This window comes from Corylus avellana, chromosome ca1 (genome assembly GCF_901000735.1).
Source record: "Corylus avellana chromosome ca1, CavTom2PMs-1.0".
Taxonomy (NCBI): Eukaryota; Viridiplantae; Streptophyta; class Magnoliopsida; order Fagales; family Betulaceae; genus Corylus; species Corylus avellana.
The window spans coordinates 13,384,775-13,400,151 of record NC_081541.1 but is presented as its reverse complement, the minus strand read 5'-3'; the positions used below and the strand labels follow the sequence as shown (position 1 = coordinate 13,400,151).

The 15,377-nt window shown below is 36.8% G+C and overlaps 1 protein-coding gene across 1 annotated transcript; it reads right to left on the bottom strand.

Moving 5' to 3' along the window:
- Nucleotides 1–5,431: 5,431 nt before the first annotated feature.
- On the bottom strand, nt 5,432–14,828 carry LOC132180078 (glyoxysomal fatty acid beta-oxidation multifunctional protein MFP-a-like). The gene is made up of 18 exons (XM_059592927.1): nt 14,597–14,828; nt 13,410–13,481; nt 13,257–13,322; nt 13,104–13,163; nt 12,934–13,001; nt 11,290–11,371; nt 10,192–10,247; nt 9,785–10,087; nt 9,614–9,700; nt 8,633–8,807; nt 8,290–8,411; nt 8,022–8,185; nt 7,690–7,944; nt 6,871–6,992; nt 6,671–6,792; nt 6,298–6,446; nt 6,079–6,217; nt 5,432–5,662 (listed from the first exon to the last, which is right to left on the bottom strand). Exons 1-18 carry the CDS (start codon nt 14,700–14,702, stop codon nt 5,627–5,629), a joined length of 2,184 nt encoding a protein of 727 aa, XP_059448910.1. The 5' UTR covers nt 14,703–14,828; the 3' UTR covers nt 5,432–5,626.
- Nucleotides 14,829–15,377: the final 549 nt, after the last annotated feature.

Here is a 15,377-nt window from a genome sequence, read left to right as displayed (position 1 = left end):
AGGTTATATATTGACGTAGCAAATTCAAGTTGATATTTTTTTTTTTAAGCACTTCAAGTTAATAATTGATAGTAACGTAACAAGGGTGACACACGTGATCACACGATCAACTCCATATTGTCCAATATATATACGTGTGAGGTAAGTTTGAAGCAAATAAGCACTTTCTATTTTACTATAATAATTATAACTTTTTGATAAACTATACTGATGTGAGAATTGAAATAATATAGATTATAATCTCTCATCCAAAAAGAAAAATTATAAAATAAAAGACCCATGATATTGGAATGTGGAGAAGAAATATTTTTGAATAATGAAAAATTATTACAATTAAAAAAAAAAAAAAAAAGAAGAAGAAAAGGAGATAATAGATAAGAAAACAAAAAATTAGGTTGATCATTTATAACATGTGGACGTAAAATAATGGAAACATATATGTATAGATATTAATTGGGGAGAGGGTGGATAAAATCCGGGGCCATATTGAATCATTGATCATGATGTCTCACCGGCCAACCTCATCATTGAAGGTTGAGGCATGAATGGTTCATAAATAAATGAACTATTTATTTATGAATGTTTTTCTTTAGCCCACGTGTTATATATATATATATATATATATATATATATATGCAAATATTGCTCCACTTGTCCAATTCAAGAATCAAGAGTCCCCAAATGGTAGACCCCAATGTCTAGTGTGACAGATAATGATCTCATTAGTGGTAGCCGTCCGTTTAAAAAAAAAAAAAAAAAAAGTCAAAATATATTAACAAATAAAGTTGAAAAGCTCCCCATTTGTTTTGTTTCTTTAATAACCATGCATATCCAAATCCGAATCAAATTGGATGATTATAAGTTTATTTAATTAAAACTTTGGCTTTTGTGTAGCTATATAGATATACCATTGACAATGAAGGACATCACTAAAGTAATTTCTTATCAAAATATCATTTGTCTAGTTGAGCAAATCTTTTGTCCTTCAAATTAAGGAGCTTTTTATTGAAGAAATAATAAGGTGTAGGACTGATTATTTGAAACTACGTAAAAGGAAAGAAGGGGGAGAAAAATAAATGAGAATTCAGCCAGAATGAGATCTAACTAGTTGCAGCACAATAAGTCTAATGATGAACGCAAAAATTTGCACTTATATGAACTTTTCTTGCCTTCTAAAAAGAAGAAATGAAGATCAAGGATATAGAGGCTGAAATGAGGTTAATAATCCTCTAATTTTGCACAATAAAAAGATGTTGAACAGCCATAATCACAACTTGAGCGTCATGATGAAGAACCTCTTTTAAAAACAAATAAATATCATTAATTTACCTTTAATTAATGATGATACACAACACGTGTTGGATTAAGTGACCTTTTTAAAATCACATTTTAAATTTTTTTTTTAATGTTTTTCACTTCACTCATTTTATTCATAACTGGTTAGGTGGCAATAATGGGTTAAATATCATAGAAGTAGTTTTGTTAGATCATGACATGTTCCATGTAAAAAACTAATTTTTAAACTATATTAAACCAAAAAAAAAAAAAAAAATCCACCCTTGCATAGGGCAAGCCATCCCAATAATAATGGTGGAGGGATGGTGATGTAGATCAAGGGCCTAAAAAGGAGGTTTTTGGAAGTCGTGTCCGAAAAGGGGTGTGAACCGTGCGATCTTGGGGTTTCTGGAAACCCCATCCGGACATGCTCTCTAGCCATCTGGACGCTTATGTTATTTTGCTTTCCGTTCGTTTTTATTTACCTGTCCAGATAGAGGATATATCCTGTCCGGACACACTTCGTAGAATTACAATAACCAACTTTATTTCGTGTTTTACTAGGTTTAGGGTTTTTGGGGTCTATAAATACATACTTATAGCCTCCGGAAACGCAGATTTTGATTATTATTGAGTTTGTTTAATAAGAATTATTCAGAGTTTAGTTTCTTCTTTATTTTCCTTCAAAACCTAAATAGTATATAGTGTTTTAGAGAAGATTTCTTAGATTCCTTGATAGTCTCAAAATCTAGAAGTATTTATTCGCTACTTAATGTTGTTATTCGCTGCAGCCCACTAAGTCACACTGCATTAGTTGGTATCAGAGCCCAAGTTACTTTCCATGAATGGGGGAGAGGCAACCGTCTAGCAGACATGAATGAAGTGCACGTGTGCACGAAGACAGCACGTAAGGAGCAACCGGCGATTCGTTTGCGGCACAGGGAGGAGAGGTTTGGTGGTCTTACCGTGCGAAAGAAGGAGCGTGCGCGCACCCAACACAAGGTCCCTACCGATCACTTGGCCGACATGGATGGTTTGAGCATTCGTCGTCGTCAACCATGACCGCAGTACGCTGGGGAGGGAGACAAATTTATCGTTGAGAGTGAACCTGTCAATCCTTATGCGGGGCACGGAGCGGAAGAAATTTCCAATAGCACAAGCCCATGCTATATCATGGGACGCAGGCATCAAGCTCGATACCCAAAAAGAAAAGGTAAAACATTTCAACAAAAATAAGGTGCCTAGAGAGGTGGCAACAAGGAGACATCAAATGGAGATCCGTTGGCGGCAACACATGGATGATCAAATGGAGACCCTGTGGGAACAGATAGACAATCTCATTAACCAGTTAACTAACATGGCTGGTTCGAACGTTCGTCACTGACAATCAACTTTAGTGGAAGACATGGGTTGAGGCAGAGATTCCGCGACAGACTAACTTGACCCTTATTCGCCAACCTCAAATCCATCAACCAAATCCATATTCTGTGGAGGAGGAAAAAGAATCTGGGGAGGAAGAGTTTCAGGAATCCAAGTTAATTAATGAGGAGTTCAGACATGAAGATGTTGAAGATCCTTCGCAAAGATTCGTGGATTGGGATTTCCCACCAACCTGTGATGAAGAGCACGAAGAAGATCCGGATAGAAGGCCCTTGCCACCTGACCTAGAGGAGGAGCACAAAGGAGATGGGTTTCATCCCATGTTTGGCGGCCTCCACCCCGAAGAAGATGGCTCATAGGAAGAGGAAGGACCCACGGAGGAGCACAAAGAAGATGAGTTTCCTCCCATGTTTGGCGGCCTCTACCCCAAAAAAGATGACCCATTGGAAAAGGAAGGACCCACAGATGGTATTGAAGGTTATTATGAAGATGATGAAGACCCTCTAGGTTATTATGAAGATGATGAAGACCCTCTAGGTGACATGCCTAATTTTAATTGGGAAGAGGTTGATTATGTTGATTTCCTTGGTATTGAAGGTATTTTAAATTCTCCTAACAATGATTGTGATGAGTTCTATGTGATTGAGGAGAATTATTTATTTACAAGGGAAACTACGACTAACCCATTCTTGAGTATTTACATGGCATGTGGAAGGGAAGGTACGGGGGAAGTATGGCACACCTGATGTATTGCAAAGTGGTGTGTGGGGCCTTCACGACAATCATCAAGGTATTTCGATGATGAAGAGATCACGTTTATTGTGGAGTGTTGCCTTGTCTTGATCTTGAGGAGAGGAGAATGGATTGAGTTGACGGCGCACCCAAAGGACAGTGGAAAGAACCGGCCGAATTCGAGAACGAATTCTCTCCAACCTGGGGAGAATGATGTAGATCAAGGGCCTAAAAAAGAGGTTTTTGGAAGTCGTGTCTGGACAGGGATTCCACGTGTCCGAACAGGGGTGCGATCTTGGGGTTTTTGGAAACCCCATCTGGACAGGCTCTTTAGCCGTTCGGACGCCCATATGTTATTTTGCTTTCCGTTCGTTTTTATTTACCTGTCCGGACAGGGTGTATGTCCCATCCGGACACGCTTCGTAGAATTACAATAACCAACTTTATTTCATATTTTATTAAGTTTAGGGTTTTGGGGTCTATAAATACATGCTTATAGCCTTCAGAAACGCAGATTTGGATTATTATTATTGAGTTTGTTTAATAAGAATTACTCAGAGTTGAGTCTCTTCTTTGTTTTCTTTCAAAACCTAGATAGTATCTAGCGTTTTAGAGAAGATTTCTTAGATCCCTTGATAGTCTCAAAATCTAGAAATATTTATCCGCTACTTAATGTTGTTATTCGTTGCAGCCGACTAAATCACACTGCATCAAGTGGCAGCACATGTCTCTAGTTAGCGCATGGTCGCCACCCTTTAGGGATAGATGGATGAGGTCGCATGAGCCATCACCTTTGTTTGGGGTGGTCGTCCTTCCATTTGAGGGGTGATTGCTCCCAAATGTAACTCAACGGTCCTTTTACACACCATTTTTTTTTTTTTTAATGTATTGTTTAATGTAAAAAGTTATTTTTTTCATACATGACATGTGGCGTGGCAAAATTGTGCCACATGTCAAGATTGTTTACGTGACCACTGTGACCTTAATGAGATTAATGCGGGTTAATCAGTTTTGGAAGGAACGAGTGAAATGAAAACATGAAAATTTTAAGAAATTGAAAAATTGTGCAAAAACTTTGATGAGATTTCTCCCTTTTCACATATATAGTTGAAAATGATGTATGGAATTAGAAAAGGACATGGTGATGGCGTAGTGTATGGTTCCCCATGTCGTGGGTATATTTACTCTTGTTACCCAAAGTGGTGATGAACACTTAATGCTATACAAAATTCCCACCTAATTCCAGGGATCCTGGTCCAACTTAGACCACATAAGATTTGTTGTCGGTCTGCAGTGGAATTTCCACAAACACGTGGGAGGTTTGGAATGGGGCATTGGCCAATAAAGGATTGGTATGACTTGCTACCACCAACAGACAATAATTGTTGGTATGATTAGTTTCAACCATAATACTTTTGTCAAATATTTTATTATTATTATAAAAAATAAAAAGAAGACATTTGACAAATGATATTAATATTGAAATATAAAATATTTGTCAATTAAATATTCACGAGAGAAATCTGTTAAATTCAGAAAAAACTATTTAATGTTTATTAGATGACAAAAATATTCCCCATTTTCGAATAATTTCAACCCCAGGGCTAGGACAATGGGGGTATGACTTTTTGACAAGACTAACATTGCATTATTATGAGGTGGTCTTGCAAAACCAGTTAGACAGACAATGATTCTCTCAATTTCAAATTGACTAATATAACATTATTATGAGGTCTTGCAAAACCAGATGACAATTTCAAATTAAATAAATAATAAATATTTTATAGTCAAAGAAATTATATGATTCTTGTTTGAATATTTTATAGTCATATTTTTTTATTTTTAAATAAGCACGAGATAATTAACGAAAAATAATCAATCGTACCTTTCAGCTGTAATTCATGCTTCTAGCAAGTACAAAAAGTCATTTTTTTTTTTTTTTTCAGAAAATGATCAAAAGCTCTAGCAACAGAAAAAATAAATAAAAAAGGTTTATTTCTCGGGAGATAAAAATAAAATACACATTAACCTATGAATGACCATATAAACTATAAAAATGCTCATTGAACATTATTATTCAAATCTCACTTGCTAATCATTTTGCCCATTAAATGTCCGTCTCACACATTTCACATTATTTTAGCTTCCTGCGTCATCTATCTATAGTTGAAGGGAAAAAAATAATAATAATAATAAAGAAAGATCATATAAGGAAATTCTTGCAACGAGCAAATTGATCTTACAACCGAGGCTTTGCTTGCTCCACGGGAGAACTCTGCAAGGCAACAGTGCAAGAACCATTAGAAGGCAATACCAGTGAGCAAGGACCAGCCCTACGGCTACTATGATTCAAAATCAAGTAATTGAACTCTTCAAATCAGCTATATTTTTAAAATTTTGCGTACTAAATTGGGCCTTAACAATCTTGTTCAACTAAATAATGAGTGTGCCATGAAAATGGACTAATATGTGACTACTTGCTTCTCGAATGAAGCTTATAAATCAGAACAAATTAGAAGAGTTTTTCAGCAGTAAAATTTACGGCACGAGTTCAATGAAAAGTTTTAGTAGTCCTTGGCCCCATGGGAATGGATCCACTTCTTGTAAATTACCCTTGTTATGAGTCATGGATTTGCACATAGCTTCATTACTACATTTAAAGGAGGGAAAGTATAGTTGTAGATTTCTCACCAGAGGAGCCCCCTTGGCAGCTCTTTCAGCCAAATAGGCACAAGGCTTGAAGAATTCTCCATACGTCTTTGACCATTCCTCCAACCTCGAATAAATGTATTTGGATCCAAGAGTATCAGCCCAGAACATAATACCTCCCCTGATCAAATGTACACCGACAAGTTTAGTTGGAATTGCGTGGAAATGGGAACTGAAGTAAAAACAAAAGAATTCAGAGACCTGTAAGGTGGGAAGCCCATGCCCATGACAGCAGCAATGTCAAGGTCTGCTGCTTTGACTGCAATACCTTCGGCAAGGACTCGGCAGGCCTCGTTCACCACGGGAAAGAATATCATTTCTACAATGTCCTTTTCCGGTAACTTCACTAGCTGTCCACATTCAATTTCAAAAGAATTAGGAGAGGGAGGGAGAGTAGGAGAGGTACTATATTATACTGTGAATATTATGCTACTGCTCAGAACATCACCATTTTGAGGTTTACCATTGCAGCATTAGATCTCATTACAGCCTCCAAAAGAGGTGAGACACCAAATCTATACAATATCATGATAAACTCCGTGTGTGTGTGTGAGAGAGAGAGAGAGAGAGAGACCTTAGGGTCAATGGTTACACCAGAAATGCTCCTGGACTTCTCAATATACTTTTTTAATTCAGGATCTGGGCTAGCTTTGCGTTTCTCATCATACACATAGAACCCTTTGCGAGTAGCCTCACCTGTAACAGAGTGCATGATAAACTAAGAAATCAATAGGCCAACCACTTAAACCTTTCAGTTCAACAACAAACTTATACCTGCTCTCTTATCCTCCTGCATAAGTGGGATAAGCATTGATTTATAAGTTCGTTCAGGAAATTCCTGAATAAACTGCATGCCAGTTGCAATTGCAACACCAAAACCAACCAGGTCAGCCAATCTGCATGGAAAAAATAAAATATAAAAGCTAGATAAATGCAAGAAATTAGGAGCCTAATAAAGTTTTTGAAAAGTGTATTGGGTTTCGAGTTTTAAAAAGAGTTTTTGAAAAAGTGAAAACCAAGCGTTTTTGGTAAGGGCTGCCTGCTAGAGGCTGGCCTTCACAAATGGTAACTACCACCCCTCTTCTGAGGGGTGGAAGTCGTCAGACAAATTTGGCAACCACATAATCTCATGCATATCTAACAGCCATCAAGAGGCCGCCAGCAAAATTTGCCGGCCACTGTGAGGCTGCCATGCAAATCTGGCAACCATTGCCGGGCCACCATGTGGATCCAAGGCCACCGCAGTGGCTGTCACGCAGATTTGACAGCCATCATCATGCAAAACTAGCAGGTTAGAAACATACCTAACACTAGTTCATTTTTTCTTCTCTTTTTTTAAGAACTAGTTTTCATACCAGTTACCAAATATGTGAAAAGTGTCGCGTTTGTGTCTTAAAAAAGGAAAAAACTGAAACTTGTTATCTATGCAGGCCACATCTGAAAAGCTTATTTGGATAATTGTCGGAAAAGTGTCTTTGGTGTTTGAAAATTGAAGTGTTTCTGAAAATGTTGCCAAATATCCCCTAGAACATTTCAAGAATTAACAAGACGATCAATATGACCAAGTCACAATTTTCCTTAAGTATTAAATACCTGAAAGGGCCCATCGGCATTCCGAATTTGGAGATTACCCTATCAATCTGGTAGAGGTCTGTACCTCGCTCAACAAGCAAAAGACCAGCTTGTGTATAAGGGAAGAACATCCTGTTGACAGCAAAGCCTGTGCAATTTCCCACCACCACTGGAGTTTTCCTTATCTTTTTCCCCACGTCTAGCAAGTCAACAATTACTTGCGGAGACGTCTGCTTAGTACGAACAATTTCCAAAAGTGGCATGATGTGAGCTGGACTGCATGAGGGCATAACTAAATGGTTAAGCAAAAAAATTGCAAACAGAAAAAACAATGAAGGTAAATCTGGGAGTACCTAAAGAAATGAGCTCCAACAATCCGATCTTGGGATTTTGTCCTCTCTCCAATCAGGTTCAAGTCAATTGTGGAGGTGTTACTCGCAAGTATGCAATGTGGTCGACAGTACTTTTCAAGATCAGCAAAAATTTGTTGTTTTAAAGAAACATTCTCAATAACTGCCTGTTCCAAGCATCAACAACAAATACTGAACACCTTTCTTCTCCAGTTTCTGAATAAACAGCAATTACAAAGGCAAACTAAAATCAACATGCATTGTGAACTACCTCAATCACCATGTCCACATCTTTAAAGCTTTCATAGTCAATGACACCCTTGAGAAGAGATATGGTTTTCTCAAACTTCTCTTGAGTCATTTTCCCTTTCTTCACACGGCTTTGCAAATTTGCTGAATGAAAAGGAATATTATACAAGAAGAATTCCAACTTCTTAAAAACAAAACCCAAAGTGAAATTTTGTCTACCAGAGTAGAAGCTATAATTTAACATGGCAAAATACAGAGGATTACTTTTTCCTCGAGAAGTAAATGAAGAGGAATACCATATAATCCTAAAAACAAAAGCCAAATCAAAATCCCAGTTATAATCTGAATATGGATGCTAGCCTCACCTCTGACTCTACCAATCCCAGCCTGCAAGAACTTGTCATTTACTTCTTTCAGGATGACTGGATAATTACTGAGAATCAACGCTGTTGCTATTCCAGAGCCCATTAGTCCTCCACCAAGAATAGCAACCTTATTCACTAGTCTTGGCACTAAGCCAATATCAGTAACGCCAGGTACCTGTTTAAGATTGTGAGAAGACCCATTCTCAGGAAGTTAAGAGGTTGAAGATATTGGTGTCAAACAAATACGGAAGAATCAAATTTATAACTCCAAGGTGTACCCAAAATTACCATTGTTCTATGACATAGGACTGAACTAATAAGAAATTGCATTTGACAAAAGAATAAAAAACCAAATTAATGATTGACCAAGATTATTAGATTAATAAATGAACAGATTCATCCAAGCTCCTGACTTATGAGTTAAAAGGATCAGAGCTACCAATCTTCAAAGCCTGAAGCTGAACATAAAATTTGTGAGACTCAAGTTCAACCCAAGTTTCTTAAGAAGGACCACTGTAATTAATATTTACCATAAGCCATTCAGTTTAACCACCAGATTGGGCTGTCCAGTAAAATGCCAGCTAAACCACACCGAAGAGCAGCATCATGAACGATACAGATTTTAAAAGTTAGGAGAAAGGTTCACCAACATATTCCAACATGTACTAACAAGCATAACTCTAAACTTCCTAAAACTGCTACTAACTTAATTCCTCTACTTAACTAGCCAAAGGCTTGTTCAAAATCAAAACTACAATTTGAAAGAAATAAACAAAACTGTCTAAAAATTCCTTAAATTCAGTAAACAGTCATATACAGTTTTCAACTCTAGGACAAAGTCCAAAGCAAATTAACAAAGTATATCATGTTAGTAAATCAAGAGTCAAAAATACATCCCCCAAATCATATTTGCAGGTTCTCCAACTCAAAATTTGGACATGAATCAACTAGGCTCCAGAAATAAAAACTGCATTTTCAAACCTTCATTGTTCCACGCTGAGAGAAGAAGACATGGATCAAACTTTTGCTAGTGTCAGAACGCATAAGTCCTTGGAAAGCTTCAGCCTCCTGCCAATATCAGACACAACATCAAACAGTTGCACACCACTGCTTTTTGAAGGGAAGTAAAAGAATAGTAGAGAAGATAAGGACCTTCCAGAGTCCAGCCCGGGGACCAGAAGCTATACCCTCTTCAATGCAATCAATGCAAACCAATGGGTGCTGGAGATTGGGAGCCTGCTTCCGGGCTTGAGCTCTTGCAAACTTGAGAATTTCCCTTGCTTCCCCAAGGGGCTCTATCTTGTCGGTCTTGTAAAGACTACGAACCCATGGTCTTCTACAGTCCAAGATATCCAGGGCCCACTGACGTGCAGTATTTACCAACTCATCAGGTGAAACAATGGCATCCACAAGGCCCAAAGTATAAGCTTCCTCCCCTTTGACTGGCTTTGACATCTATTTAAGCACACCCCCACAGGAGTACAGAGGTTATTGAAATTTATGCAGCTAGCACAAAAATCAAGAGAGCCAAAGAAAAGAAAAGACTGATCAATACATACCAGTATCATTTCAAGTGCCTTTGACAGACCAACAAGACGCGGAAGCCGCTGTGTCCCTGATCCATATCAGGAGCATGTGATAAGACATAAGTAATAATTCAAAAGAATTTCCAAAAAGAAAAAAAACTTCTCTACTTGTGTATTATTATTATTATTTTCCATTGGATGTTGACTTACATCAAAGCCAAAGTAATTAAAGAGTATGCTGAACAACAGTCTCCAAAATGGACTCTAAAATCATAGGCTGGCAATACCATCCGTTAACTCTATTATTCATCTGTGGTTTAAGAACGTCTAGTTACTGATTATGACCAAAGCTTCAAAGGAAGGATCTTCCAATCAAATATAAATGGGCAGTCTTCCAAAAAGACAGCCAAGGAACATAACTGTGATTATTGTTTAAAATAGCATTACCAAGTTAAGCACAATGGATAATACTTCAATTAAATACACATGTTCATGTGCGGTTATATTTGAATGTGTTTATGTACATTATAGCAGTAAGCTTCCATGAATGGCATATGCTCAGGTCTTGCCAACTTCCTTTCAATAAGTACAATATCTTAACGTCTCACAAATGCTTTGATAACTTGTCTATCATCTGATCTCTTGCAACATACAAGTTTTACGTTCTCATTTGCTAGCTTAACTTTATGGACAGGTTGATTTTAATGGTCTCATTTACTTATGAAAAAAATAAAAAGTTCTCATTCATAAGCCCTATATCCGCCTTTTTTGTGAAGAAGCAATCTTGTCATGTTGTCCTTTAACTAAATGCGTATGTGGCAAATCAAAAACACTAGAGCACTCTAAAAGCAACGCATACAAAATAACGAGATTAGTTGTCTCAAATTTGATAGACAATTTGTATCTTTTAACTTTTTACCAAAGATACCCGCATTACATGACAACAGACATCACAAAACAATATTGTCATAGTTCTGGGTCAAATACAGAAGAGTCATGGAAATTATTCAACGGGAAAAATTAATACGGATCTTACAATACGCTTTCACGCATCCAAAAAACCACTAACGAACATAAACAACATAGTGATTCCATCAGTAGTACTTATCAAAAAATAGACAAAGTACTTACCTCCAAATCCAGGCATTACTCCAAGCTGAAGTTCAGGCAACCCTAATTGTGCAGTGGGAGTTGATATTCTAGCATGGCATACCTGATACAGCAAAATGAGAAGAGATGATACAACAAAATTTAATAGAGAAGTGTGATGTGACTTGAATTACACAAGCCAGCCACATGGGCTCCATCCAAGTTGCTTTTATATTTGGTTTTGGTTATGGTTTCTTAGAGCATCACCAACGAGCTCTCCATAATGTAGTTTTTGCCAAAAAAAAAATGGAGAATAACCTCAAAAACCACCGATTAACAAACTCTATTCTTTCCCTAAATTGGCTATTGTCAGAAACTCACTCCAAATTTGACGTGCTACTTTCTTTCACCATTGAGTTTTTTAACATTATTTATTTCACTGAAACCCCTTCTCGCACCTCCTTTCCTCTTTTGAGCCTGCACCTTCACTTTCCTCTCATCTCTTCATTTTTCCTATTTCTCTCTCTCTCTCTCTCTCTCTCTCTCTCTGGGGTGATAACCCCAGGTCTTTTGGCAAAGATTTGAAGTTCATTAAGGTTCCCAAACAAACCACCCACTTCATACCTAGCACCATGGATTTCGAAAAGAAGGATCTCTTTCCTCTTTTGCCTTTCTTTCTCTCTTTTTTCTCTCTTTGGGAGAACGGGGTGCTCTGGGTTTTAAATTTTTAACTAAGCTCGATTTACCATTTGGTTTAATTTTGGGTTTTTAATTTTTAGCTGAATTCTCTTTGCCATTTGGTTTAATTTTGGATTTATATTCCTAGGTGTTTACCTGATTTTGTTGTTTGTCTGATTTGACTTCTGTTGTTTTTGTTGTTTACCCAATGGTATTTTTATGTTCTGGGTTTCTTTCGCTGTTTACCGAAAACTGGCCAAATTTCTTTAGATACATGTTCATTCATCTTGCATTGAGACACTCTGCACTTGACAGCGCAAAGTGTTTTGTAACAGTTTGAAATCAACTAACCAAATAAAGAAAAACGATATTTAAATGAAGTAGTAAATATTTAGAGTTTGATATGTGGTGCTTTGGAAAGTGGCAAACTAAAATAGTAAAAGTAGATTTTTTAGTTAAAATTTTGAGAGAGAGCTCATTGAGGATGCTCTTAGTTGACTAGAACTTCTTCCCCAAGCCGTATTAGGATTCAATTTTTAACAGCCTTTTGCTCCTTTATAAAAGACTATATTTAGCCATTCATTGAAAAAGAGGAGTAAAATACAGCCCCACTTTACAAAGGTTTTGCGTGAGTTGTGTGGCATAGTGAATAGAGAGGCGGCCGTCACTTGTTCCCAATGCAACAAAAGATAAGTTTATTACTTTTGTTTCTATTTTATTTTCTCCTTAGGTGAAAAATATCTTTTGTATGAAGGTAAGTTTTAGACGTATTAGGGCTTTAAGTTTTGAGTGGTTTTCTCTTCACCACTATTTATATTCCATCTTTTGATAGTAAAATCTCCTCCTAGAGACACCTATAAATGTAGGCTTGCTAAGCCGAATCACGTAAATCTTGGCGTTCTATGTAATTGACTTATTTTATTCTATTATTTTTTGCTTCTTTGCAATCCAAAAAATTTATTTGTCACAACAAGAAGGGTCCAGTTCAAGAGAAATGGCAATACCTACCATTGCAATCTCTAATCCACCACCTAAGGCAAGGCCATCAATGGCAGCAACTGAAGGCTTTCTCGCAGCTGAAAAAACAAAGCAAGCGATCAAATAGTCAACATTTACCAAGTACCGTCTTTGAAGAACTGCTCTTAAATGAGGACTAATATAAAAATCCAGATATGTACCTTCTAAAGTGTCAGTCATAATCTCAACAGATATATAGCCAGGCTTTTGTTCTCTCCCCACTGAAAATACATAATGAAACTTTTCAGGAATCAAAGAGTATTAGCAGAATATAAGACAAGAAATAATAAATAAATAAATAATAGCTAACATACTCGTTCCCTTTCGAGTTTCTTCAAAAGCTGTGATATCAAAGCCACCAGAAAACTTGTTCTTTGCACCTGCTCCCGTTACATAAAAAAATTAGCTTCATATCTCAATCAACTCCAGTGCTCAAAAAATACAAATTATCATATGTTCACGCTAACCTGTAATGACGATTGCCTTCACATCATCTCTTCGTAAGGCCTGATCATAATTGTCTTTTAAGCTGCGTAGCACTGAGAGAGAGAGAGAGAGAGGTTACATGATTTCATCAGATTAATTCAAACTCACATATTCTTCTAAAGACCAGACAATATTTTAGCAACCATGCTTTTGAAAATGCAAAGGTTAGCCTGGGTTCTCGCCCTGCACCTCCTCAAGCTTTGGGAAAAATGCCAGGAAAATGGGGTAAATGTGGCTCCAGATTGTATTGCTCCAAACATGACGAATTCTTGCCAAAAACCCAATAGGAATCAAAATTTTAAAGCCAGAAGTTTAATCCTTTGCTAATATAATTGTGCACAGTTATATTTAATGTATTGTTTCAAACTTGCTGTTGCCCAATAATTCACCAAATGAATCCATCAAATAACATGGAGGCGGATTGAATCCTAAACAACTAATCTTAAAAGTATTAATTTCACGACCCTTGTCATATGTCATAATGGCATCTGTGCTATATGACAACTGAACTAACAGAACCAATTACCAATTTAACTGCAAAATAAACAAATAAGATAAAGAAAAAAAAAAGTAAATTAAATCATTTTTATGGCACGCATAAACAAAAGTTGGCATATACAGCAAATATGTTTTTATCAAGCTGATCACAATCATATTATTAGTTATCACTTATCATCTTGTACCACAAATAAAGATCCAAAATAAACCATCCTACAAGCATCAATCCTAGTCCAAAAACCCACTTCGCGCACAGTGCCTGAGAACCGGTTAGCTCCTTTTGCATTTCATCCTCCATTTCTCAATTCGTGACCTCCGAACCTTCCCATAACTACTATTATCGCATTGTCACACAAAATCAAATCAACCCTCCAGTAGAATTTGCAGGCAGAATTGGCAGATTCAGTCCACTAATACAATCTGGAATTGCTAATTGCCATGACCAATTTCCAAAATTTAATTAAATAACCACCGGTGCAAATTTAATGCTTCATGAACAAAAATCAAGGTACAAGCACAGAGAGTCCCAAAATTAATCCCCCAAATGTTTTTTATATTAAAAACAAAAAACAAAAAAAGCCCACATAAAACATAGCTATGATATGAAATGGGTATGCGGGAAAAAGGCAAAAAGGAAAAGATCTGGGAATTGTGGTTGTGGAAAAAGTACCATCAAATGAGAGGGCATTAACAGGAGGGTGGATGATGGTTATGAGAGCCACGCCATCAGCTCCCACCTCCATGACTGTTCTTCCCTTTGCATCGCTACCCATCATGTATCTCTCTGCAACGATTCACAATCCTTCTCCTCTCTCTCTCTCTCTCGATTCAGTGGGAAAAAATTCAGACCAATACTTCACATCGGTTAGTTGGGGTTTTAATAAATGGAGGGAGGTGGCGTACGTGTGCGACTCACTGTGCAGGGTGACGTTGGAATGCGTTTGCAAGGAAGCTTAACTCATATATATATCCTCAATAATCATTATGGATGAGAACTTCCTTTAATTCCACTCGCGCTTCCGGAGAGTCACACCACGCTCCATAATTAATAGGTAACAATCAAATTGAGTACATATCCGGATGATTAGTCATGATTAAGTAAGTATATGTGTATGTATTAAAATTTTTAATTATAAAATTAATGGATTAAATAATAATTTTTAAAAAAATTATGACATAAACATAACTGAATTTTGACCTTTTCTCTTCGGATCTACAAGAGCATATATTTCATACTCTTCTTTCTCGAAGTAAAAGGGTCGGAAAGAAACTTACTTATTTGAAAATTTTAATTTTTTGTTGGTCAATTGTTATGGGCATGGTTATTTGATGAATGATAATTTGTTTTTTTTTTTAAAAAAAAAAAAAAAAACAATTAGGCGATTAAAGGGGGCCAAAACCTTCACTATCTCTCTAACTCACGGTTAGGAGATATAAACTCTTAGAGCACT